Source organism: Lagenorhynchus albirostris, chromosome 12, assembly GCF_949774975.1.
Source record: "Lagenorhynchus albirostris chromosome 12, mLagAlb1.1, whole genome shotgun sequence".
In the NCBI taxonomy this organism is placed as follows: domain Eukaryota; kingdom Metazoa; phylum Chordata; class Mammalia; order Artiodactyla; family Delphinidae; genus Lagenorhynchus; species Lagenorhynchus albirostris.
The window spans coordinates 32306821-32333559 of NC_083106.1; the positions used below are offsets into that span (position 1 = coordinate 32306821).

At 38.4% G+C, this 26739-nt stretch overlaps 1 protein-coding gene across 3 annotated transcripts in view; it reads left to right on the top strand.

The window, feature by feature from the left end:
* The window catches only part of ARHGAP18 (Rho GTPase activating protein 18), a 131013-nt gene that overhangs the window by 64424 nt on the left and 39850 nt on the right, over positions 1 to 26739 (top strand). For all 3 annotated transcript variants that reach the window (XM_060167927.1, XM_060167928.1, XM_060167929.1), the window contains exons 2-5: positions 7892 to 8088; positions 11731 to 11969; positions 15656 to 15719; positions 20002 to 20180. In XM_060167927.1, coding sequence (XP_060023910.1) covers positions 7892 to 8088; positions 11731 to 11969; positions 15656 to 15719; positions 20002 to 20180 — 679 coding nt within the window. The remainder of the gene's footprint in view (positions 1 to 7891; positions 8089 to 11730; positions 11970 to 15655; positions 15720 to 20001; positions 20181 to 26739) is intronic.

Below are 26739 nucleotides of genomic sequence, written 5' to 3' on the forward strand. Positions count from 1 at the left end.
GTCTTGGAAAATGACTTAGACGTTCAGATCCCTGGCTACCATTTGGCTACTTGTTGTTGAGTCTTGATGCCAATGGAGGAGGAAAAACTGCCTCCTGAGAGAGATTGGGGGAGCTCAAAACAAAGAGGATCTCACTTCTACCCAGAACCAAAGCTCGAAAATAAGAAAGACCGATGTCTGGTGGCCGGTGTTAGCCCATAACTTCCCCTTTACATACCCTACGTCTATACTTAAAAGGGAAGGGAGTTTTTCCAATTTGCTTGGGCTGCCTCATGACTCTCCCACATGCCCTTCTGTCTTGTGCCTTTTCTCCTTTCTTTCTACTAGACTTGGTGGTAGTCGCTGCTGCCTATACCCCTATTCTTTTTTTTTTTAACATCTTTATTGGAGTATAATTGCTTTACAATGGTGTGTTAGTTCCTGCTTTATAACAAAGTGAGTCAGTTATACGTATACATATGTTCCCATATCGCTTCCCTCTTGCGTCTCCCTCCCTCCCACCCTCCCTATCCCACCCCTCTAGGTGGTCACAAACCACCTAGCTGATCTCCCTGTGCTATGCGGCTGCTTCCCGCTAGCTATCTACCTTACGTTTGGTAGTGTATATATGTCCATGCCTCTCTCTCGCTTTGTCACAGCTTACCCTTCCCCCTACCTATATCCTCAAGTCCATTCTCTAGTAGGTCTGTGTCTTTATTCCTGTCTTACCCCTAGGCTCTTCATGACATTTTTTTTTTCTTAAATTCCATATATATGTGTTAGCATACGGTATTTGTTTTTCTCTTTCTGACTTCACTCTGTATGACAGACTCTAGGTCCATCCACCTCACTACAAATAACTCAATTTCGTTTCTTTTTATGGCTGAGTAATATTCCATTGTATATATGTGCCACATCTTCTTAATCCATTCATCTGTTGATGGATACTTAGGTTGCTTCCATGTCCTGGCTATTGTAAATAGAGCTGCAGTGAACATTTTGGTACATGGCTCTTTTTGAATTATGGTTTTCTCAGGGTATATGCCCAGTAGTGGGATTCCTGGGTCATATGGTAGTCTATTTGTAGTTTTTTAAGGAACCTCCATGCTGTTCTCCATAGTGGCTGTATCAATTTACATTCCCACCAACAGTGCAAGAGTGTTCCCTCCCCTATTCTTTTAGTGATGTTCACATATGAATTGGTTCTACCATAGTTTTCTGTAAAAGTGAGAAAGCCAAGTGTTCATAGCTCTCTCTCAGCAGCGTCACTAATGGGCTTCTCTTCTCAGCTTTACTTAGGCAAAGTTAAGTAAATAGAGCATCATCAGTTCATTTGCTCATTGTTTTGCTGTGTGTCAAAATTGGGCGGACGCTCTGTGAAGACTACAGCAATGTGCTAGACGTATGTTAAGTGACATTTATTTTTAAAGAAAAAGAAAGCTGAAAGAAATAATGGGTAAGTTTTATCCTTCCCCCACATGAAAGGGGTAAAATATGCAAAGGGTAAAAGTAAGTTTACTTGAAATGTGAAAACTAACTAATATATTTTAAAAACAATAGCAATTGGGTCAGGTCGAAGATGTGAGGAATCCTTTCCCTGGGCTCCGGAGGCTGCCTGGGAGTGGGGAGAGTGTGGGATTGCTTTCCAATCAACTTCTTACTGCCTTAAGGCACTGTCAGTGTTCTTTCTTTCTGGTGTCAGAGCCACTTCTAATAATTACTGCTTTCAGCTAAACAATAGTAGGCATTCACTTCCCAGGGAAAAATGACTTGGGTCATTCATAGGCTGCAGCTCTTCATAGTCATTCAAATTCAGTGTAGGCTTATGGACAGGCCATTACGAGTATTAATAGCTTCACCATCTCACGATGGCAGTGATTACTTCTTTAATATCACTGACAAAAGAGAAAGATCTACACATCAGAAACACTTTTTTTACCCCCAGCCTAGAGATAATGTAGCTGGAGAGACAGAGTGAATTTTTAAAACATTTAAAAAATTTTAAACATCTTCAAAACAAAGCTTTTTAAAAAATGGGTATATTTGAAGTTGTGCCCCAGCGTGGCACAAACCACTCTTTATAAAATGCGTTGGAAAAGAATTCTCATGCATTTTAAAGAGGTATGATTTGACTGTTAAATGTATTTTTCTCTAGATAAGTGTAGTGGTCATTTTAAAATGTTAATTATAGACTGTGTGAACAAGATCACTCTTGGTTTTGCTGTGTGCGATATAAACTCACAAAGACTGGAGCATCAGATGTGAAAAAAGTAAATTCTGCCCTTTCTAGTCTATTTGGTATAATAGACCGAAAAAGAAATGAGGACACTAATTTTGGTTCAACCATCACTTTGCTGAGATTTTGAAGAAGACTTACCCTGGCGCCTCATTACCTCATCTAGAAAATGATGGGATAGGTTTAAATCTCTAAGGTCTAATACCATTCTAAAATTTACACTTCAATAAATATGGCTTTATCTAAAATATACTTGGTCATTATGGTTTGATAAGTAATGATCTCAATAAGAACTTTTTTTTTGGCACATTAAAAACAGAACAAAAAAACAAAACAAAAATAACCTTATTCTCTTACATCTCTCAACCCAGTCACTTCTTTTCCCGTGTTGGAAGTAAAAGTAGAATAAGGAGCATGAGAGTGTACGTGTAAGGATCTTGTAAAAAAAGAAAACAAATAAACAAAACCAAGTCCTAGCATCAAAGGGCTTCACGAAAGCAGACTTGGGGCCACAGAAATGCCCTGGAAGGAGCAGGACCAGGAGACAGACTGAATATAAGTGTAGCAATATGATTCTTGATGGGGCAGGGTACAAAAAGTAGAGATTGGATCAGATTGTTAAATATGAGTTCAAAGAAATGTCCTAGTTCCAACTGAATGCCTTGAGATAATTGTAGGAAGAGGTACAGATCGATGACAAAGGAGCATTAAAGAAAATACATATTTTCAAATACACCGGGCAAAAGGGGAAGCTTAGAGAGGATTTCTGCCCATTGTACATGGCGGATGAAAGCAAATGATGGGGGACTTCCCTGGTGGTGCAGTGCTTAAGAATCTGCCTGCCAACGCAGGAGACACAGGTTCGAGCCCTGGTCTGGGAAGATCCCACATGCTGCAGAGCAACTAAACCCGTGCGCCACAACTATTGAGCCCACATGCCACAACTACTGAAGCCTGGGCACCTAGAGCCCGTGCTCTGCAACAAGAGAAGCCACTGCAGTGGGAAGCCCACGCACTGCAAGGAAGAGTAGGCCCTGCTCGCCGCAACTAGGGAAAGCCCGCACGCAGCAACGAAGACCCAACACAGCCAAAAATAAATAAATAAAATAAATAAATTTATATTAAAAAAAAAGCAAATGATGGAAGACATTGGCAAGGTAGGGGTTTTTAAATAATGCTTTTATTCTTTGTCATTGTAGTATGAATTAAATATGGATATATCATTGGAATAAGTCCCAGTCTTGATGAAAGGCTGTAAAACTAAACTAAAATAAACAAAGAAGTAGGTCAAAGGTCATTAGGAAAGCATGTCTGTTTCTTTCAGTAAGGCTTTCTGGAGTGTTGCCCACAGAATTGAAAAGTGCTTTTTCAGATCCATTTGGTGGTTTTGAGAAATCCTGGAGCAGTGTTTTCAAAGTGTGGTCGTGGAACACCTGAGGCTCTTGAGACCCTTTCAGGGGTCTGGGAGATCAGAACTATTTTCATAATGACACCGAGATGTTACTGGCCTTTTTCATTCTCATTCTCTCCTGAGAATACAGTAGAGTTTCCCAGAAACTACATGACTTACAATATCTCAGAAGAGTAAATGCAGAGGCAGATGTGAGAATCCAGATGTTTTCTATTAAGCCAGACATTAAAGACAGTTTCAAAAATGTAAAACAGTGCTACTTATCTCACTATTTTTTTGTCTTGGTTTGGAAAACATAGGGCTTCCCCCTTGCCCCAAATGTTATTTACGATATTTATTCTTCTTATTCTTAAATTAATTAGTGTTTACATTTTTTTTGGTTTTAATATCTAATAGTGTCCATATCAGTGGATATATCTATCTCAAAAACACTCTGGAAGCAAGCCCTTGAAAATTTTTAAGTGTGTAAAGGAGGTCTGAGACCAAAGGTTTAAGAATGACTGTCCCTAGAGGATAAGTAATTTCTCTGAACCTTAGAAGAGGGCAAAGGTGACCTTATTAAACTATGGGAGTGGCAGTTATCTGTAGTTAGCAGTTACACAAATGTTAGCAATGATGCTAACTTGAGTGCCTTCTTCTTGGTTACCTCTGAGACACTTTAATAGGAATTCTTATTTGATAACTCACAACAGACAAAGCAGTGAAGGCTGTTGGCATTCTTTCCATTTTATAGATAGGAAAATGTTAGAATCAGAGAAGTGATTTTCCAAGGATCATGAAAAAAAAGTTGAGCTGGAACCATTTGGTACTTATGAATTCTAGTCCTATATGTTTTCCTGTTGTTTCACTGACTGCATTGGTGCTAGGACGAATCAAGAGATTTTCTTCTAGTGGATCACAGCATGGTGCATGGCAAACTCTTAACTCCTTGTGGAGGACAGCTTGTGTCAGATCACTTTAAGATCCTCTACGACAAAAAAAAAATAACAGGTATCACTAACACCCTGATGATATCAGTACATTTGAAATTCACTGGCCAGGTGGAAAAAATATTACAGAAAAATAGGGTAAAATATACCTGGGGAAAATATAAGGAAACAAAACTCCAGTTTTTATCAACACAGCACGAGGACATGTCAGCAAGATAACACACCATGAAGGCCCATGGGGAGATTTTAAAGTTGAGTATTTGCTGGTGATGCTATAGTGCCCATGGGAAAAAAGCCCGAGTGATAATACTGTGATGTATTAGAGCAAGACTTGTACAGTGGACTAGGAAGCATCTTCTCTTAGAGGACAGTGTCTAGTTCTGTAGTTATAGTTGTAAAAGGTGAGAAATGGGGGAGTTTTGGAAGAGTGGTCATGGATGTTTAGCACATGGGATTCTGGATGGGGAGTGAGGAAAAGCGAACAGAGAACCATCATTTGCTGGTAAGTCAGGCGGAGGTAATTAGTAGTTGCCTGTGGGGCAAAGCGTGTGTTTCTCTGATTTGAGCACCATGTGTTGCTCAGATCAGAAATACAGAATATTTCTGCTGCATACTTCATTATGTCTAGCAGATGTTGCTTTTATGTTTTTGAGCCCAATTTGCAGAATGAACATGGTGTCGTAAAACAATACTCCTAAAAACAGAAGAGAGGAAACTAGTTAACTGGCCTCTTACCAGGACAGTTTTAGGAAGGGCCAGACTTTTAGCCGTGGCCTGTCTGGAGTACAAAAGTGAGACTATTCTAAGAAGAAAAGCAGTGTCATGACATGTTTATTGATGTAAACTGTGAATAAGGAATGTTCAGTCACATTTTTAGAGAAAATATAAACTATTCGGCAGCTGACTAAGGAGGGGACTGTCACTGGACGGTTGCCTCCTACCTACACTCCATCCCCTAATATTTAAAAAAATTGTTTTCTTGCAACATTTGCCAGTGATCCAAAAAAAGAAAAAAAAAATCCTCCTTTTCATGACTCAGTGTCTTCAGGTTGTTACAACAAACCTGTTCAGCTTTTGAATCTTATTAAAGTCAAAATATTGAGTTGATTCATCAGCACTAAGCGATTAGATTTTCGCTTTATGCGTGTTTTGAAAGCAGGGCTTGCTATAGAAGGTATATTTACATAACAACGCTGTTGCTCAGTGCCCTTGCATCTTTCTGCACATGCTCTTATCTTAATGGAAATTTACTGGAAAATTCTTGCCAGAATAAACACATTCCTTCAGGAGTGAAAGGCTTAATGTACTTTTCGTTCAACAGCACCACTTTCCCGTGAGCAGATAAACCAAATTATTTGGCATTAGTCATTATACTTCACACATTCCACAGTTCTCATCATGATCTCCCGTGGGGCTAAGGGTTGTTGAAAATAGCAATAAAGTAGACAATCTTACATTATAATGAGAGGTAAAACAACAGCAAGGAAGGGCGTCTATATATTTGACATGAAATAAACCAAAAATGAATCCGGCAAACACTGTAAATTAGCTTTAGCTATCCTGATAAAGCAGGATTAAGGAATATGAACCAGAGATCAGTTGAGCTGGTGATCACAGAAATGAAAAATATAATTTACTTTTCATTTTTAAGAGAAAAGAGAGCTTTCTCGTTCACACTGTAACTTAAGAATCAGGAGTGTAAACCCTAAACTGAGAACACCGGGTGGTATCATGGCCACAGGGTGGGATACAAGGATGTAAACAGGAGTTGGGGCAGGGAGGGAGGAAGTGTCCTTTGAATTAAGGGATGGGGGGCGGCAAACAATGGACAATGGAGGCTAGAGGAAAGAGGTTCACACAAACATGTCTAGACTTCCTGCTGTTGGCCCTCATTCTAACGCCCACCCATCACCAGGCCAGGATTGCTGCTGGGGTGAGATTATAGGGATTGTTCCATCATTCATGCCACCAGCATTAATAAAGTATGTAATCAAGGCAGAGAGAGCCATCTTTAAAGGGATAAAACTGGCCGATTAGCACATTACAGTTAAGTAGTCAGTTATATTGCATTTATTTGCAGCAATAGGTAATTAAGTTCTTTGACTTTTACTAAGTCAGTTGGAATTAAACTGCTGGGTAGATTCGACCAGAGTCTAGTGACCTTCTTCCTTATGCTGTATTAAATCCTACTATTTTAAATAACTACGGGAAAGGCCAGTTTAAATGTGAAAATGTTCACACACTATTAAAGAATTTTGTTTTGTTGCATTTCTTTTTATTTTCTCTATGTGCAGTAAGTAAAACCAGTCTAGCAGAGTATTACTTCCTAATGTCTTCTTGGGAGATAAAAAAGCAATTTGATATTAGAGTAACAAAACACTCATTCACCAGTTATTGTCTCCACTCAAATTGTATTTCTGAAAAATTATTGAATATAAAGGGGAAAAACCATAGCTGAAAAATTTCCTTCTTCAAGTAATAAGGCTTTTCCCTCTCTATCTCAATATAAACAATAATGAAGCAATTTAATATTTCTATTCTATATGGGTTTTTTTTATTATTAGGCACTTTAATTCAATGTTAGTAGTGGTAGGATATGACTTACAAAGAAAAAAAATACAGTTGAAGTCATTAAAAAATTTATTCACTTATCCTTTTCTTCATAGATTATATTTAACCAAATGTTTACAAGGTAATTCCTAACTACTTATTCAGAATTGCCAATAAATACATTTTTTACCATGTTTTCAAATATATGTAAGTAATGGGTACATTTATAAGTGTAAATATTAAAAGTTGCTTTCTAAAATAGAGTGTAACAGCAAACTTAATATACCATCCTTCTATTGATGTTTTGGTTCCAAAAAACAAAATGAAAATTCAAATGGTGCCTCATTCATTGATTGTGGATATTTGCTATGTAAGGGGTGATTGAGTTTGATTTTTAGGTATCAATGATAAATATGAAATACTGTGTAAAATTCAATCCCAATTTAATTAACCTCTAATCAAGATTTAACCTGTTGCTTTCTAAGAACAAATTTTCAGGTTTAAAGAAGCCTTAAAATAATTTAAGTGAAATGGAAATGGAAGAATATTTATCCCATTGCTGTTTGTTCTTTGCCATGCTTTTCCATAGAGGATAAAACTGTTCACTCTACAAGCGTATTATAATCAGTAGCCTCTCAAGATAAACAGTTTCAAAATACACATTTCTTTGGTTTTGTTTAGGAGAACTTGAGTTTCCAAATTCTCCAGCTCAGTACTGTGATAGTTTAGAAATTGTACTACTTCCTCATGTACTAAGATGAACCGTGTTTTCTTTTGAATTTATAGTCGCAGATATGGCCAGTATACCATGAACCAGGAAATCACCAAAGTTATAGAAAGACCTCCATTTGATCGATCAAGTTCCCAGGATTCTTTGGATGAACTATCTATGGAAGATTATTGGACCGAACTAGAAAATATCAAGAAATCCAGCGAGAACAGACAAGAAGATCAAGAGGTGGTGGTTGTCAAAGAGCCTGATGGTAATAATGAAATTAACAAAACTTTTTTCTCTTTTTTTCTTTTTTTCTCTCTCTCTTTTTTAATATGTATAGATGGGAAATGAATACATGGAAAGGAAGAGGAGGAAAAAAAATATTAAAGCTAGGAAAACCAGAAAAAGATAAATGGTAGCTGCCTTTCAACTTGAAAATGACTTAATTGTGGCAGATTTATAGATGCAGCTGACAAATATAAGCGGCATAAGTAAATGCGCTTAGTTTTGGATGTGGCTAGAATCTTGTTGGCTAAGCTTGCTGTATCATAGACTCTTAGAGTTAAGACTAGAATTTTGAAATCATCTAAGCTTTATTTAAATTCCTTCTTTGATATCCTAGCCACATGGCCATTTGGCCTCTAGTGAGTATAGATGCTGATGATATGAGTATAGATGCTGCTTTTCCGTCAGCTTGAGCTGTTTCGGTGTTCTTTATTTTATTGATTTACAATCTGCTCTACACTACCTTTTACTCACTTATTGTAGATCTGCCTTCTGGAAGATCAGAACAAGTCTGTTTTATTTTTTGCATGATAGCCTTTCAAATGGTTGAGGATAGTTGTCTTGTTACTAGCCAAGCAACTTTTTCTAGAAGGAAAGATTCACATAAATCCATCCTTGTTGGTGATTTGCAGACCTGTCCCAGTACTGGTCATCTTATCTTTCAAAGTATCATCCTCCAGATTGGCAGCAGTGCCACAGTTTAGCCAGCTAAGCTCAGGGTACAGATTTGTACAGTGGAAGATGGTATTAGCATTCTTAGCCTCCACGTTTACTTCTTGTATTTGGTTCATAATTTCACTCAAGTCTCTTTCTAGCTGCATTTCCCACAGTCTCCACTACTGTATTTGATATTCTGGAAGAAGCATGTAAAACTTCACTTTTTTTTCCCCTTAAATTTCATGGTTTTTTTTTTTTTTTTTGCTAATCTATTAAATTAGACACTAGGTTTCTGATGCCCAACTCTGGCATCTATTATATTAGCATTCTTTCTATGCCTTGTGCCACCTATAAGTTTGTAAGTCAGTCTTTGGTGTATAAATTGATACAAATGCCAAGAAAGTAAGAGCCACAGTTAGTACCTTGGGACCCACTGCTTGTAGTGACCTGTTTTTCAACAGAAGACTTCTTTTTCTTATATATATCAATTTATTTATTTTTGACTGTGTTGGGTCTTTGTTGCTGTGTGCGGGCTTTCTCTGGTTGCAGGAGTGGGGAATATTCTTCGTTGCGGTGCATGGGCTTCTCACTGCGGTGGCTTCTCTTGTTGCGGAGCACGGGCTCTAGGTGCGCGGGCTTCAGTAGTTGTGGCTCGCGGGCTCTAGAGCGCAGGCTCAGTAGTTGTGGCGCACGGTCTTTGTTACTCCGCGGCATGTGGGATCTTCCCAGACCAGGGCTCGAACCCCGGTCCCCTGCATTGGCAGGCAGATTCTTAACCACTACGCCACCAGGGAGGCTCTCAACAGAAGACTTCTTAATAATGCTAAATGACTTAGCATCAAGTTGTTTAATACTGAAATCTATCAATACATAAATAGGCTTTTCTCCTTTGCTATACCATTTGTTGAAAAAAAGCAACCGATAATACTTGAAAAAGAAAAGTTAGAGATTTTCCTTAATTTAACACTGATTTGTAAAAGAAAATTATAACCAACTCATTCTTTTATTTGGGTTCTCTTTCATTTTACTCTCATTCTTTCTCACTTTACCAATCCAGTTGAGCTTTTTGTGGTAATAGTGTCTCCCAACCCTTCTGTCTCAGTGTTTCAAGATGGCAGCAGCATACCAGTGGCCTGCTGAGTAAGGAGAAAACATTCTGCAGAAAGCAGCACTCGAGCCTGTTACATAGCCATGTGTCCTTAGCTGTTTCATAATTCTCCAAGACTAAAATGGATTCATACAGTGTTGTGATTTTCAAGAAGAATTGGGACTGTTTCTATACACCCATGCCTTCTTTTTGACTTTAAATTGTTTGAATTTTACCTCTACTTTTTTTTTTTTTTTTTTTTTTGTGGTACACGGGCCTCTCAGTGTTGTGGCCTCTCCCGTTGCGGAGCACAGGCTCCGGATGCGCAGCCTCGGCGGCCATGGCTCACGGGCCCAGCCGCTCCGCGGCATGTGGGATCCTCCCGGACCGGGGCACGAACCCTTGTCCCCTGCATCGGCAGGCGGACTCCCAACCACCGCGCCACCAGGGAAGCCCTTACCTCTACTTTTTAATGGAACAAGTGACTCTATACTGTAATCTTGTTTACTTCCCTTATCATGGCAATATCAGCTTTTTTCTGGCCATTTGGTTTGATACACGTATACCGAGTTCTACCTTAACAGCATTAATAATCACGGCTGACTTTTTATGTCAGTAAACAGTTTTTGTTGTCTGGCATGCAGAATGCCTGGCACTGCCTTATGTTTCTTGAAGCCGAGGTTATTAATACTTTATTTCTGCCCTCATGGAGTTTAGATAGTAGAGAGGGATAGATGGGCACACCAGTCAGGGCTCCATCATGTGATATGGACTATAATAGAGCTCTGCAAAGTTCTTCCCACGTGACATTCTCACATGTGGTTATGAGGCACCCAGGGCAGCTGTGGTTTAGTTTACAGATGAGAAAACAGAGTCAGCTTGAGGCTAAGTGACCCGGCCAAAGTGACATGGCCATCAAGGTGCAGAAATGGGGTAAGGACACAGGTCTTTTGTGTCTCAAGTCCTTGATCTTTCAATTTCCTCTATAAACATGGAGCTTGGAGTGAATCTATTCTAGTTATCATTCAGTTTTTCTGTTAATCATCGACAGATTTTCCTTTTTTTCTTGGCCGCGCCGCCTGGCATATGGGATCTTAGTTCCCTGATCAGGGATCGAACCCGTGCCCCTGCAGTGGGAGCACAGAGTCTTAACCACTGGACTGCCAGGGAAGACCCGAATCGTCAATAGCTCGTATACAACATTTGCTTTACTGTTTACTTCCTTTCAGTGTTTTGAATGGATTCAGTTGTTTAATTGGTTTCCTATAATAAGCTATTTTGGTCTTTTTGCTGAAAATAGTGTGCTTAAAAAAAAATTTGTAAAAAACATGACTTTGATGGGCTGACCTGGGGGGTTAAAAAAATTAATTTGAAATTGATTAGTTCCTGATGTCCAGATGCTCTTTACTTCTTTGCCACACTCCCTGTCAGCTACAGAGAGCAGAGAAAACAAGCCTTTCCATCAGTTAGGGTTGGACTCGGGTAGTGCTGAATTTAAGCCAAGAAACAGGGCTTTAATGGCCATCCCCAGCATCAACTTCCTTCTGTAACTTGATGGAAGTAAGTTATCTTTTCATGGCTTGCTCATCTCTGGAAAGGGAACAGTATTATCTTCCCCTGGTTAATCTGCAGGGAAGTTACAGAGGTTAATCACATGTGAAGTCATTTAAAACTTTTAATTGAGTGTATATGAAATGGATCTAAAATTTGATATCTTTATGCCTGGAGTTTATGGCAGTTGTCCAAGTTTCAGATGATGATTCTTAGCACTGCGGTTTGGTTGTGATATAAGAGTTTCAGTAAGGGTTTTTAAACAGCTTAAAAAAATGTAAACGTTCTCATATTTTGTGATTTAAATACCATTCTTCTCTATTGTCTTAGAGGGAGAACTGGAAGAAGAGTGGCTTAAGGAGGCCGGTTTGTCCAATCTCTTTGGAGAGGCTGCTGGAGATAACCAAGAAAGCATGGTGTTTTTATCAACACTGACCCGGACGCAGGCGGCAGCTGTTCAGAAACGAGTAGAGACTGTCTCCCAGACCTTGAGGAAAAAAAACAAACAGTACCAGGTTCCTGACGTCAGAGACATATTTGCTCAACAGAGAGGGTCAAAAGAAAGGGAGGTAGGTTTTCTTTTTTGATAAAGGGAAGGAATAATTGCTTAGAATCAATTGAACCCATCCAGTTTAATTCAGATCATTAAAAACTTAATGGGCATGTATATGCAAGGCGCTAAAGCTCCGTGCTCTCCATGATCAAGAGGGACTTGACCCTTGTCTTTCTAGAAGTTATAATGATGGGACAGAAAATGAAACAAGTTACATTTCTCTGTGACAGTCCCTGTGTTAGGTGTCCTTGGAGCTTTAGGAATGACCCCAACCTCCTAGACAATGTGACTGCTAATTGTTACTTACAGAAAAGTCAGAGGTAGAGGATTCTTCCTTCTATGTTAACTCTTTTAGGAAAATTTGCTCTTTTTCTAGACTCATGTGGGGATGAATGGAAGTGGAATGTGAAGGAGCTAGTTGTAGCTGAATTATAAAACAGGAACCCTGAACAGGAAATAACTTCCCCTTTGCATCTAGCACCTAGCACGGTGCCTAGCACATAGAAGATTTGAGTAGATATTTGCTAAGATGATGAATTTATTAGTGGAAGCTGTTGGAGTCTGGTAGAGACTCTGGGGCTGATGGCTGTCAGGGGAGGCATGGTACAAGTAGGAGATCTGTATGGCGTAGAACAGTGCGGCTCAGTACAGCCAGTTGGTAGGCTGCTAGTGGCTTGCCCAGGAGGACCTCAAGAGCTTGCACAAAATATAAATTAATATCATCTGCTCCTTCAACAAGAAAGTCTTGCTACAAAGAGGAAAAAAAGGTCAGCTGAACTTAATGATGTTCTTAGGGTCAAAGTTGATCTATACTCTGGACTGTTCTCTGATGAAGTTGGAATAGCTCTGGTCTAGAAGACCCAGTTGGATGATTGGAGTGAGAACAAACAGAATGGATGTTGAACGATGATTGCAGTGATAATAATAGCAGTTATATTTGCTGCTGCCACTACTGAACACCCACTGTGCCGACTACTTTCCATACGATATCCCATTTCATCCTTAGAGCTGTCCTGTGAGTGAGGTATCATCATTTCCGTTCTACAGGCTCGTAGACTTTAAGTCACTTGCTCAGTGGTCCTGTAGAAGTAAACCCAGATTTGTCAGACTCTAAATAAGTGCTTCTAACCACTGTGCATCCTGCTGCGTTTGGCTTTACATATATGATTCTGATATTAGTCTCAGTAAATACATGAGATGTATTTACACTGTAAATAAAGGGTAACAAAAATCTTTAAAGGATGAGGGACTAAATGGACTTATATTTAAGGTATCTTTCTGTCATATAGAGGTTTTTTGCTTTTTGTAGACATTTCATTCTTCCAAGAAATCCTTTATAGCTGCAGGTTCCTGCTCTATTCACATGGTCAATTGTAGATCAAATCCAGTCCATTTTATAGGAGTTTTGGGGTGACTGGATTGCTCTAGGTAGGTCTCTGGCTGCTGTGAGGCAGTTACGTGCTTGCATACCACCCAGTCGTTATTTGGGACATCCACTGGGGTTGAAGGACTGGACTTGGTTTCTAGCTGTAGAAAAATGAATAGTAAGGAAATATAGTATTATGACATTTCCTTCCCAATTAAAGAGCTCTCCCTGAGGGAGTTAAGAGGAAACAAAAGGGGGGGGGGGCGCAGAGAGCTGAGCCTAAGCAAACCATATACTGTGGGATTCCTGCCAGTCTCTAAGAGGATGTTGCTACTCAATGCTTCAAGCAACATTTTCCAGCAAATTCTTGGTAATGTCTAAACCACATGGTTTGAGTTCAAGGTAACTGGTGAGTTGTATCATCTGATGGAGTCAATAAGAGAGAAATAGCACAAGTAAATTAAAATAATGTTAACTTGCTTACACTTTATGCCTTGAATCGAAACACTGCCACCCATTAGAAATATGTCCCCCATCCCTCAAGCGGACATGGGCCAGCTATCTTTACTTGCAGTTCTTCTATTCTCAAATAAGTACAGTGGGCCCTCCATATCCCTGGGTTCTGCACCTGTGGATACGGAGGGCCGACGATACTATGCCATTTTTTATAAGGGACTTGAGCATCCTCCAATGTTGATCTGCAAGGGCAGGGGTGGGGGGTGTCCTGGAACCAGTCTCTCACAGATACTGAGAGATGACTGTCCATATTCAGCTCTTCCGTTTCAAATGCTTCCTCATGAAGCCCTTGCTGACACTGGGAAATATAATACAGAAATGAATACCATCTGCACTGTTATCTTCAATTGCTTAGGAAAACAATTCCAACCACATGCTCCAAAATACGTGTTCCTATGTAAGATTAGAATTACTCACTGTGTGCCCTGTGCCGTGGAGTGCTGGCCTTCTGCAGGCTCGTGGGCGGAGGGAGGAGGATGGTATTGCCCTGCCTGAGGGGGACTGAAGTAGTGCCACGACTCTTGTACCACTTCTGTGATTGGTAGTCGCTCTACACTGACCTGGGTACCTCTAGCCTCTAAGTAGAGCACCTCTGCGTACCTGCCCCGGTGCTTTTCTAGACTCTTCTTGGACTGCAGGTGGAGAGGGGAGTTCTCCTCTGCTAACACCTGAGTTGAAGTATGTGGGGAGGGGACTACAAAGGCTATCTTTTTTTGTATAGAGAGGAAAATCCAATGGAATGAGTATTTTAAAGACAGTTCATTCAAACAGACCTCTGTGTATGATTGACCTAGACTCCCCTTCCTGATTCCTGAATTCCTCCTGAAGCCTTACTTGGAAAGGAGGAAGTACAGCCTGGACACACTTACTGGTGAGAGGAACCAGCCATGTTTTCCTGTGTCCGTAAACCCTTGGAGGGCTGCATTCTTCAGGTGTCACTTCCCCAACCCCTCGAAAATGGAGTTCCTTTGAATATCTAAGCTCTTATTACCTGCTTGGTAATTTAGTTTTAGTTGATCTCACATTTATTACTAGCTTTTTAAAAAAATATGAAGAATTCTATTTTATTATACCTACATGTCAACTTATAATTTTATTTTATAACAGCGTTATTGAGAGAGAATTCACCAAGTCGCCCACTTAAAGTTTACAATCCAGAGGTTTTTTGTGTAGTCACAGATTCACAACCATCCTCACCATCCATTTTAGCACCTTTTCATCATCTCCAAAAGGAAACCCATACCCGTTAGCAGTCATTCCTCATATTCCTCTCCTTACCCAGTAGGCAACCACTAATTTACTTTCTGTCTCTATGACTTTCCTATTCGGAAGATTTCGTAGAAATGAAATCACACAACATGTGGTCCTTGTGACTGATTCCTTTCACTTAGTGTAATGTTTTCAAGGTTCATCCATGTTGTAGCATGTACCTGTACTTTGTTTCCTTTTATTGCAGAATAATATTTCATTGTGTGGGTGGCTCACATTTTGTTTATCTACTCATCTGTTAATGGAAATTGTTAACTTTTTGATATATTTTCTTTTCCCTTCAATTTATAGCGGCATTCTTGATGGCAGGGACACTCTTGATGTTGCCCTTATTCCCCACAGGGCTTAGTAGTGTGTCTTACAAGTTGTGGGTGATCACATGTTTATTGGATGATTGCTTGTTGATTATACCTGTAGTCCTTTTTTTCTGTGATTGATATAATTCTGAGTGCATTTCTTGTACTCTGAAGGTTAGTAATAGAGTTATTTCACAGTACCGTTTCTCTGGTTGTGAGGTGGAGATGACTAAATGGCCCATGTTCTATCTTTAGCCTCCAGATGGTGCAGAATCACAATCAGTCAGAACAGACGAAAACAAATACCAAGGAAAAGATGGTAAGTTGGACCCGTTCTCTTGTATTTTCTCATTTATTAGTATAACAAACAGATAACACCTTTTAAAACATTCATCTTCAATTCTGGTAAGCAAATTCTATTCAGATACTCATATAAAGTACCCAAATAGATGATTACATAAGACTGAGCATATAGTTGGCCTTTGATTTTTTTTAAATACTTGTCTATGTCTATCTGTTCTAACATCTCTGTACATAGTTTTCCCAAATGCTTACCATGTGCCAGGTACTATGCAGAGATATTTACCTAATTTAATAAACTCAGGAGCTCTATATAGTAAATATTGTTCTTAACCCATTCTACAGATGAGAGAAGTGAGGTTTGCAGATGTAAAGTTACTTTCCCAAGGCCACACAGCTAGTAAGGGGAGCCAGTGAATTTGGAACCTCATTTTCAGATCTGAAGTTCTTAGCTCATAAATGGATTGCTTTTCAGAAAGTTTAGAAAAACTTTTTTTTTTTAAGTTAAGATTTTTTTGAGGGGGGTCATTGATTACAACTCTCCTTTTCATTCCTTTTTCTGTATCTGTTATTTCAGAAATGGATTAGAAATTCAAGGCATGGATGAAAATAAATAGTAAGACTTTATTAGTACTTACCAAGAAAGAATTTAAAACTATTTCATGGATTTACAAAAAGGAAAAATTTCTAAATTAAGGTCACAGATTTAATCCTCAGTGTGCTGTTACTTAAAAACTATAGCAGAGGTGGTTGGTGGCTGCCTGAGTCCCGCTTGGGACTTTTCTTTTGTTTATGTCCTTAAGACCTGGCACCTGGAGTGTTCATGGCATTACTTGTGTTGTGTTTGGATTGGAAGTAGTGGAGGAAGAGTATCAGGTAGACTGTGGAGGCCTGGGAAGTGTTCCCAACCTTCCTATAAAAATCAAAGGTTAGTCCAAAATTACTGTGTACAGGACATTTTGGAGTCTTGGAGCATCTAGTATCTTTATCCTTCCTTTCATACTTTTCTCAGAACTTCTCTCCTGCACCCCGCCTTAAAATATAGACACACACACGTATGTGCATATATAAGTGTGTGCATGCGTGTGTATAGACACATACGTATCTATATATTTATGTCTATAAAAGCACTTGATTTTTACTGTTCTGTGGAGATTTCTTTAGTTACATGTTTTATATCAGAATGAAATTACTGGGTGTTTCCCTGAGTCTGTATGCCAGTAGGCACTGAAGTGGCAAGCAGGCTGGAATAGCCAGTGCAGGCGGGCTAGAGAGCTGGGTCGTTAAGAGAGACAGATGAACCTTTTGTGCCAATATCAATATGCTTTGGGCTTTGGGGAAGAGCGACTGGCAATTGCTAAATGAATACTGAGGAAAACATTGTCCTTTCTTGGTGTTTTCCTCCTTTGCCAGAGATGGTGATGTAGGCTATATAAACAGAAGTTCTGGAAGACAAGTTCATTATAGCAGTCCCTTCCAGCCTAGCTTGCAGCAGCCGAGTGGAATGTGACAAACTTGCTGCCTGATTTACATCTGCTTTTGCTGGAATGCTATGAAGTGGGCATAGAGCCTCCAGTCAGAATAATAAGAGAATGTGTATAATGCCATCCAAGTCACTGAGTATTTACTACTGCACCTGTTCTGGGCAATGCCATGCTCTTTTGCTAGCCAGTGAATTAACCAGTGTTATGCAAACATTGAAAGGTTCTGAATGAAATGCATGGAAAATATTGTCTGGAGTTCAAAAGTGGAGCTCTTTCCATTTCAAATCTGTGTGAGCTACGTAGTCTATTTTAAATGTTTTCCCTACACTTAGGCTTTTATGCATGTTCAATCAAAGTTACTCTAAATGAAAAATAAAATTTTAATGTTGCAAGCATTGTTGCATTTCAAATTAATTAATCTACTGCTAAGTATCAATCTTAACTTTTCATCAAATTATACAACTCTGTGTATATGAAAGTCCAATGTTTAATACATACATTTAGAAATACTAATAATGCCGAAATAACTTTTAAAACTTTTGTGTTATGTTTTCTTTTCCGAGTTCCAAGGAGGAGGGGAAATTATTTTTTAAAATAAAGATATGGATTATTTTGGACAATTGAAAAACTTTGAGTTTTGTAAAATATTTGTAACTCAGTGCTATTATCCACTTAAAAACCAAAGGAGAATAGATTAAATAAATTATATTATTTACACTTTTGGGCTTTAAGAGCCAAAAGGTTTATCTCAGCATTCTCTGTTAACGTTTCTCTTTGAGAGTAGATAATTGATTCATAGATACTTTTATTAATCAGTTAACTATTTCTTTTAGCAGTGCTCCTTTATCACCCCTGAAACTGTTTTTCCTGCTATCTGCCTTAACTGGAGTTACCATTTGATCCTTAAGCCTTTTCTATATTGTGTTTTTTATTTTTGCCAATTTTTGGAGGAACTTCATATGTATAAAATGTATTCTAACTTAATTATAATTCTTCTCCTCAGTTTTGAATTCAGCACAACATTTGTTTGTGTGTGTGTGGGGAGGTGGTGTTTATTGTAGCTCTGACATGGTGCTGTTAAGGAGAAAAGGGAGTCGTTTTAACATTCTTGACCATAAACACTCAGCTTTTAGAAAGGTAGCTTCTAATTTAAGAAAATGGCTAATCAGTTTTTTCCTCTTAGAATGGTTTCCTAGGAAACCAACATACATATTCACAGTAAAACATAAAGCAGTGTAAACCAGTGGGAATGTAAAACTCACATTGTGCTTTGACATTTAAGTTAATACTTTAAAAATTAATCGGAGAGAGGTCTAGTTATCCTAATTAAAAAAAAAATTGTCACAGGCTGTTGGAAAAGCATAATGTGGCATAGATGGCAGCAGATAAATACAATCAAAGAGGTTTAAATTTTCTCTTATTTTTGGAATTCACATAGGTCCATTTTACTTACTTTCTTAACTGTGAGATGTCACCAGGGCCAGCTATGTAATTTGCAAGGCCCAGTGAAAACTGAAAATGTAGGGCTTCTTGTTCAAATTGCAAGACAGCAACAGTAGAACGTTAAACCCAGCTTGGGGCCCCGCTGAGCACTACCTAAGTCCTACAACCACGAAGCCCGCACTGCTTACTGAATGAGAGTGAAAAAGGCTAGATTTAGATTTATCCATATTTTCTTTTGAGTAAAACAGTTTTTCTGTGTGTTTTTGATTTAAATGACTATAAGTATAGAAAATATATAGAAGATAATACAAATACATTTTCTGAAGGCATCAGACTTCTAATAATATACGTATATATGACATATTTATTAAATTTTAAAATTAACTTTACCCTCCATCACCTTGCTGTGTTAGTATATAAGCATTTGAATGTACTATGTAAGCTTACTGATGTAGTCCAGAGCTGCCCACCATGAATTAAAGGTCTGCAATGAGAAAATAACAGTAATCCTGTCATTGATTCCAGGTTTTTATCTAGTGTGAGTTGTGTTAAAAACCAAAAACTTATCAAATAGCCAAATTTAGAAGTATTTTCTTCCAAGCTTAAAGCTGACGTTTTCAGCAAATAAGTTTTCAGGTGTTAATTTTTTTCCTGGAGGATTAACAACAAACAAACCAAGAAAATAATGTTAAATTTATTATAAACTGTTGATGTAAATACATGGAACTTATTTCATTAGATTTATAGTTGTAAGAGAGCTGTTATAATCTTTGTAATAATCTGGTGCAAAACCTGTTGCTTCTGGTACCAGGTACCTCCAGACCTGACTCCCACAGTGCACATTGTTGGTGCTAACTTTTGTTTTGGAATTTTTACTATGATAGATAGGTAACATTCCAGAAAGGACATGCAGGGCATGGGAGAAATCTTTTTCAGGAATCTGTTCCACTGTAAGGAAATTAAATGGTATATCATAGTTTTAAGAGAGAGTAACGCTAACCTCCTTCTCTCCTTTTTTTGCTTTTACTCTCCCAGTATAAAATAAAGCAATGATTAAGTCTACTAAATTTTTGTGAGGTTTTTCATTCAGAGCTTGAGATCACCCATCAATGTTTTGGAACTGGACTCAGTCTAAGAATTGTGACCTTAGAGAAAGATTCCACAATTCAACTCTGGCTTTCTAGTTACCACCTTCTCTCCCTACACCCCCATTCACCATTGGTAGAATTCCTTGAGTATACTTTTTACTATTAAAATAACCGTTAATTATTGCTTATAGTAAATAGTACTTTTCCCAAAGGTTTATATGGTTGATGTATTAGAAGTTAAAAACAGAAGTAGCCAAAGCACTTGAATCTTTTGTCTTTTTCCCAGATCAGGCATCTAGCCTAGTTGTTGGCGGAAAGGAGCTGACTCCATTGGTGCCTGAAGAGGCACCTGCCTCTGAAACAGACATCAACCTGGAGGTATCATTTGCAGAGCAAGCTGTCAATCAGAAAGAGAGCTCCAGAGAGAAAATCCAGAGGAGCAAAGGGGACGATGCCCTGTTACCTGTACGTAATACACTCTTCAGATGTCATTATCAGAGTATATTTTTCATCAGCTTTTTATTTGGAAAATTTTAGGTCCTTAGAAAAGTTGAAAGAATAGTATAGCATACACTCCCAGCCTTCCTGTAGATCCATTTAACATTGTACAACCTTTACTTTCTTTTTACATCTATCTATCTATCTATGTATAGGTTATACTATAGACATATACTCACTTTTTTTTTTAGCCTAACAAGAGCATACAAAACAAAACACAGTTATAATGCTTAAGAAATTGAACATTAAAACAATACTTATATTTTAATATATGATCATATTAAAATGTTCCCAATTGTCACAATATTGTCCTTAATATCAATAGCTTCTCCCTTACTCCCACCTGGGATTCAAATGAGGGTCATGTGTTGCATTTAATGTCATATTTTTTTGGTTTCTTAAATCTAGATCAGATCCCTTGATTTTTCTTTAATATTTTGAAGAGTGCAAATCAAATTTCTGATTTTGTCTGTTCTTGGTGACTGAATTCACATTAAACATTTTTGGTCACAGTACTGCCTAGATGATGTTTATGCCTCTCATTGCATCATCAGAAGAGGGCATGACATCAGATGGTCCCTTTACTGGAAATGGAATTTTGACCACTTGGTTAAGGAGACGTTCACCGGTTCTCCCCATCATAAAGATACCTTTTCCTATGTACAATTAATACTAATTTGCGATCCTTGAGACCGAGGGAATATCCTACCGCCCAGTGGCTTCACCATGCATTTGTAATCCTTGCCTGAAACAATAATTAGACTAGTGTTTGAGAAACGGTGATTTTTCTCATTCTATTATTTCTTCTATATTGATTGGCTGGCAATCTTCCATAATAGTGCTTTTCCTCCCTTTTTTTGTTTTTGAATATCACTATTCAAAAACTTCCTTTTTTTATTCAGTGTTTTATAACTTCATTATTGTTTTTCTTTGATGTTTAAATTTACCCAGATTTGACAAAAGGGAGCCCTTCAAGCTGGTTCCTATGCCATTTAACATGTCCTCATTCTCTTACTCCTTTGCTTTCTAGTACAAGATGTTCCAGGCTCACCTTGTACTTTTCTCCTCTCAGATTAGAAGGAATCTGTTTCTTCAAGGAGTCCTTGTTTTTTCAGTAGCAGATTGTGTTTAGAAACCAACCTCTGTGTACTGAGTGTTCTCATTGCTACCGAATGTCTTGTATTTTTAAAAAATACATTTACTGGTATAGATGAACTGGTTTGCAGGGCAGAAATTGAGACACAGATGTAGAGAACAAACGTATGGACACAAGGGAGGAAAGCGGCGGGGGTGGTGGTGGTGGTGGTGTGATGAATTGGGAGATTGGGATTGACATGTATACACTGATGTGTATTAAATGGATGACTAATAAGAAAAAGAATACATTTACTTATTTTGTAGGATTTCACCACACAAAAGTTAAAAAGCATAGTATAATGAACTCCCCAATACTCACCACCTAGCCTCAACATTCATTTTCCCATGACTAGTCCTGTCCTATACATACCCCCAACCAGTTCCCTACTCTGTGTTATTTTGAAACACATCTCTGAATTATATTTTGCCATCTATAAATATTTCAGTATGTGTTTCAAAAAGATAAAGAGAGTTTTTTAAAAAACACATATCCAGGGCTTCCCTGGTGGCGCAGTGGTTAAGAATCTGCCTGCAAATGCAGGGGACACGGGTTCAAGCCCTGGTCTGGGAAGATCCCACATGCCGCGGAGCAGCTAAGCCTGTGCGCCACAACTACTGAGCCTGTGCTCTAGAGCCTGCTAGCCACAGCTACTGAGCCCGTGTGCCACAACTATTGAAGCCAGCATGCCTAGAGCCCGTGCTCCTCAACAAGAGAAGCCACCGCAATGAGAAGCCCGTGCCCCGCAATGAAGAGTAGCCCCCGCTCGCCGCAACTAGAGAGAGCCCACGCAGCAACAAAGAAAGACCCAACGCAGCCAAAAATAAATAAAATAAATGAAAAAAAAACCCCAAAATACATATCCATATTACTATTATTGTACCTTAAAAATTGCTAATAATTCTTAATTTCAAATATCTAATCAGTGTTTAAATTTCAAATTGAATCACAAATTTCATGATTTTTTTTTTTTAGTTTGTTTGAATCAGGATCCAGATAAGGTTCATACATTGCAGTTGGTTGATAATGCCTTTCAAGACTCGTAATCCCTTCCTCGCTCCCTCCCTCCGTCTCTGTGTGTCTCTCTCTTTCTCTGCCTCCTTCCCTCTCTCCCTTATTTCATTACTCTCCCTCTTTTTCCTTATCCTTTCTTCCATTCCTCCCTTTCTCCCTCCCTCAAAATTTGTTTGTTGAAGAAACCTGGTTATTAAGTTTCTTGTTCTGTCCCCATGTTCTTCTGCTTCTTGTAAATTGGTTGACTCTAGATTGATCAGACTCAGGCTCACTTTTTGGTCAAGACTACTTCATATGTGATCATGTATCAAGAGATTAAAAATATCTGGTTGTCTTTTGTGAAATTAGCAGCTGCTGCTGATCAATGCTTGGATCCTTTCGTTTATTGATGGTTACAAAATGATGTTCTAATTTCTTTTTTTCCTTTATTAATGTGAATACTTCTCTTAAGAAAAATGTTCTCAAATGGGTTACTTCTTACTTTCATTTACCAGTCTTCAATTTTTTTTTTTTGTTCCCTAGCATCTTTCATCAGTGACCAATTAGTGTTGTTTCATTTTAATTTTCTTATAAAAATAGTATCTTAACTCATGGATGTAGACATATATGACATGATCCTAGAGAAAATTTCTCATATGTTTCTGGTATATTTTCTGCTTCAGACTTAGAATTGTCTATTTCTGCAAGAAACTCTGATTCCATTTAGTAGAAATATACTTTTTGTGACTATGTTCAAGACACTAGGAATGTTCCTTTCTCTGAGTTGGTCATTGCTTAAAGCCTTTTCAGAGGACAGAAGTACATCTGTGTCTTCTTTCTTCCATGCTGAGAATAGTGGTTTTCAGGATACAGCAGATAATACAATTAGAATATCACATAATTATTTATGTGTTTTATCCTCCGTTAATGCACAGCATATCAACAATGTGATTACTAAGAAACAGTTTAAGCTTGTTTTTCTTTTCCTCAGTTGGTTGTATCCTCGGGATACATCCCAGAAGGACTGTAATAATCAAATTACTCTGCTTTAGGTCGTTTAGGATAGTGATTCTCCATATGGTTATGCCACCAACTGCATACCTGGTTGGGTTAATTAGTTTCATTTCATATTCAATGTTTAGTGATTGCTGTTTTGAAACTTAATTTTATTTTATAAACATGTAAATTATTTAAGTGGTCCAAAAGTCAGAATTAAAAACAAGGTGTATAAGAAGTCTCACGTCTATACTTGAGCCATCACCCTCTTCTCTCCCTGCCCTTCACAGGTAAATTTCCCTTACAGGTAAATTTCTTTTAATTTTATGGTTTATCCTTCCATTGTTAGATAAATGGTAGCCCACTATACACACTTCATTATTTATTTACTTATATTTGACTTAGCAGTATGTCTTGGAGATCACTCCATTGTAGTAGAGAGAAATATTTCTTATTCCTTTTTATTTATACATTGTACCCTGCTGTGAGGATGTATCGCAATTTATTTAACCAGCCACCTGATGGTGGACATCTAGGTTGTTTCCAGGCTTTATCATATATTTTTAAGAATCTATTTTTACGCCTAGTGGGAAAAGTAAAGGAGTATGCATGCATCATGTGGCCTAAAGAGATGATCCAGGCTCCAGACCATCCGTAGCAAAAGTATCTTTTAAAAGTGATGGTCTTCTGGGCTTCCCTGGTGGCGCAGTGGTTGAGAGTCTGCCTGCCGATGCAGGGGACGCGGGTTCGTGCCCCGGTCCGGGAAGATCCCACATGCCGCAGAGCAGCTGGGCCTGTGAGCCATGGCCGCTGAGCCTGCGCGTCCAGAGCCTGTGCTCCGCAGCGGGAGAGGCCACAACAGCGAGAGGCCCGAGTACCGCAAAAAAAAAAAAAAAAAAAAAAGTGATGGTCTAATATATCTCTAACAGATGGAAGGGGGTTTAAGTGAAGGATGGTAGAGTCTAATTAAACAAGATGAAGACTTTGTTGACTTCTAAGTTGTTGATTCGAACAGTGGAATAAACTAGGAATTTTGTTCAGAAACTTAAAGACAAAACTTCCTCTCTCATTTTATTCTCTAACAAACTAATTTTTGCTCACCTGCTTTCTAGATTTTATTCACGTTGTGCCCCAAGCTTAAAATGACCTTCCCATTTCTACCCGTCTGTAGTTCCGTGTTTATCAAGGAAGCCTTATCCCATCCTTTGGGGTCTAGCTCAGTATCTAGCTTTACTGTTAGTGCTTTCCTGTTTGTGAACTTACATTAGATAAAATTTATAAAATCATTCTTTAAACTGTTAAGGTGCCATGCTTTTGATAATTATTGTCAATGTATCCATGTATTTATTTATTTTAATTTTTTTTTAATTTAATTTTTATTTATTTATTTTTGGCTGTGTTGGGTCTTCGTTGCCGTGCGCGGACTTTCTCTAGTTGTGGCAAGCGGGGGCTACTCTTCGTTGTGGTGTGTAGGCTTCTCATTGTGGTGGCTTCTCTTGTTGCGGAGCACAGGCTCTAGGCGTGCAGGCTTTAGTAGTTGTGGCACGCCGGCTCAGTAGTTGTGGTGCACGGGCTTAGTTGCTCTGCGGCATGTGGGATCTTCCTGGACCAGGCCTTGAACCCATGTCCCTGCATTGGCAGGTGGATTCTTAACCACTGCACCACCAGGGAAGCCCCTCCATGTATTTATTTATGCATATATGCTTCAGTTCATCTATACAACCATTTATTTATTTGTGTATCTTCTAGAAGGCATGCGCATACTGTAAGCTTTCTACAGGTCATCAGCATGATTGGTGAAGTAAATATTTATATTCGTCACTCTGAGGTGAGAGTCTAAGCAGATAAAACCTCAAATTCCATTTCTACTCCATGCTCTCCTGCTTCTGTAAATAAGCAGTAGGCTTTATGTAATACATTGTTCTCTGTTGACCTCATTTTACATTCACTTCCTTTTTCTTATGGCATTGGGCAATCTTTGTTAATTCTTTATGATCTCTCACAGCAGATTCAAATTTCTCCTCTTAAATTTGGAGATCAGGCTTTATAACCTTTAATGTGTGTTAAGATGAAAATTTAGCTGTTACTTATTGTTTTTTGTGTACCCATGATATCTTAGAAAGTATGCTCTGTAATTATTTTGTTCATTTATCGAATGATCTCTATGAGGTGGATATTATGATCCTTTTTCATACAAAAAAACAGGTTAGAGAGATTACATGGCATGCTAAGGCTTGGCTTCAGTGACTAAGCCTTTGAAGCTGGAGTTTTTCTGGAAGATCATGATGACATGTGCCCGCAAGGTATATGTGCATTTAATTTAGATGTGAGTTTGTGTCCTTGTATTGGTGCTACTGACAACTTCTTCAGGATAGCTTGGGATGTTATACAAATAAGATTCTGGTTTGTTGAGTCCTTCATATACAATAGAAATTTAGTAGTACTCCTTTATCCTATCTTGGGAGACTAAAATCAGTAAGGCTTTATTTAGCAATTTTTAAGATCATAGCTTTGAAATGATAACTATGGTGAAGCCTATATTCTAGATGCATGCCTATATTTTCTTAAGTCTTTAGTGTCTTTTGGATTCTTACTGAATTATGTTTAATTCAAGTAAATTCATGTTTTATGGCAACTTTGGTTGTCTGGTAACAAAGCTCAGTGCATACTGAAGGCTAAAAACTTGCATGGGGGCTCAAGTTGGGGGTTTGTTAGAAAATGGAACATCTCTGGAGGAAGCAGAAGGACAGTGAAAGAAATGTTAGTTCGGAACAGGGTGAGGAGACTGAAAACCTAAGGCAGACACACATTTGTACACAATGCAAAAGTAGGTGTGTAGGATCGTGATCCAGAATTGTCATGAGAAGTTTAAATTATGATTATTGCTCTCCATTTAAAAAAATAAATTTAAAAAACTGTGAGTTTGAAGTTTTCTAAAACTTCATTTATCTAGAAAAGTATTCATTCCCTAGGATGACAATGACTGAAACACTGTAATAAAATCCCATTTTTACACATGGAAGAATCTTAGATAAGAAATGAATTTCCTAGCAGATGATAAGAAGTCAGCTGTGGAAATTGACCGAGTAAGCGTAGATTCTCTTGCTTTCTGAATTGAAGCTAGAGTGACTTGATGAGTGGAAAACGTCTAGTCCGTCATTACTGACAAAGTGTCTAACGGGCCCCTCATACCTCAAGGCCTACAGAAGAGGGGTGCAACCTGGGTGAGCTGCCTGATTAATTTATGGTAATGCATGGGAGCCAAGGACCTTATATGTTTTGAAAAATTTTATTTCATTCCTTTTTTAAAGCACACTTTTCAAAAGGTGAAGAGCTTTTCTTTTGCTGAAATCGCATTGCCTTCTCTTAGCCAACGAACTGAACCATCCAGTCTATTAACTA